The 1410-nt window shown below is 43.4% G+C and overlaps 1 protein-coding gene across 1 annotated transcript in view; it reads right to left on the bottom strand.

Annotated features, from left to right (window-relative positions):
• SLC26A5 (solute carrier family 26 (anion exchanger), member 5) overlaps nt 1-1410 on the bottom strand; it is a 77974-nt gene that overhangs the window by 9563 nt on the left and 67001 nt on the right. The window contains exons 10-11 of the mRNA XM_012650295.1: nt 1008-1103; nt 712-818 (exon numbers count right to left, since the gene is read on the bottom strand). Coding sequence (XP_012505749.1) covers nt 712-818; nt 1008-1103 — 203 coding nt within the window. The remainder of the gene's footprint in view (nt 1-711; nt 819-1007; nt 1104-1410) is intronic.

Below are 1410 nucleotides of genomic sequence, written 5' to 3' on the forward strand. Positions count from 1 at the left end.
ACTCCTGGGCTCAAGAGATCCTTCTGCCTCAGCCTCCCCAGTAGCTGGGACTACAGGCATGTGCTACCACATCCAGCTAATTTTTCTATTTTTAGTAGAGTTGGGGTCTTGCTCTTGCTCAGGCTGGTCTCTAATTCCTGAACTCAAGCAATCCTCCTGCCTCGGCCTCCCAAAGTGCTATGATAACAGGCATGAGCCACTGCGCCTGGCCAATAGTAGCCTTTTAAAGGTTATTTTATACCTTCCCTAGCAGGCTCAGTTCAGAAGAGATGCCATGGGATAATGGTTCAGGGTAGAAGAAGGGACAACTGGAGAACTGCATACGATAACAGTGTCAGAGTTTGCTTCATGTCATCAAAACTCACGTCAGCACCTGGTGCTGAAGCAAATTGCAAGAATGTGGTTCACTCAGAAGAGGGTAAAAAAACCAGTGTAGCACTGGGCTGGGAATGGCACAGAGGATGATGGAAATTAGGCTCTTTTAAAAAAAATCATTGATGAAAGTACAAATTGTGACATAGCAGAGAATTTGGCAAAATTACATGGAATTTTTTATTTGGCATTTTGTTTATTTAGTCAACAGGCTGCATGAATGTTATAGTGCCCACTCACGCTAACTGAAATAACCAAAGGGCTTCACTTTCACCAATTCAAGCTTCAGTCTACACTTAAAGCCAGGACACTCACACCCACTACAATGTGGGCACTCACCTCTGTGTTCTGTAAATCACCGTCAACAGAGCAATGATCACAGCAGTAATCAAACCGTAGTCCAATCCCAGGAACAAGGAGGACACAAAAGTGGTAAGCCAGATGGTCTAAACAAATATGGAGAATCATGTTAAAACTTCCATAAGAATTAAACACACACACACAACCTACTTTCACCTCATCTAACTGGATACTGCACATAACCACTGACTGCATTATCTTTCTCGCATTTTTATTAGCATTAATCATATTTGCGGCTATGACATATTAACCTAATCATCACCTTTGTTACTTACCAGCTCTATTTTGCTGGTTCTCCAGAAAAAGGGGAGATCTGAGAACTGCATAAACATTCCCTTCAGGTTGACGATCACAATGGCCGACAGCACAGCCTGAAACAGAGCACAGCCCCACATTCTCCTCGTGTCCGCAGAGCCCTTTGCTGGCTCCTCATTGTCCTCCTGATGCCCTCCCCACATCTTCTCCCTGATCACTTCCTACGTGGTACTGATAATGTCTTTGGAGCCATGAACACCTGGATTTTCAGGACTTGGTTAGCTAAAATGGGCCTTGGAAAGCCACGCTTATACTCTAGCAGCAAACCTGCATGATGGTCAAGAGGTTCAGAATTAAACTTGGTATTCAAGGAATTATTTCACCCATGGTCTTCCCACATTATGATTTTTTTTTTGTTATATA

This window comes from Propithecus coquereli, unplaced genomic scaffold, assembly GCF_000956105.1.
Source record: "Propithecus coquereli isolate 6110/MARCELLA unplaced genomic scaffold, Pcoq_1.0 Scaffold32, whole genome shotgun sequence".
Lineage (NCBI taxonomy): Eukaryota > Metazoa > Chordata > Mammalia > Primates > Indriidae > Propithecus > Propithecus coquereli.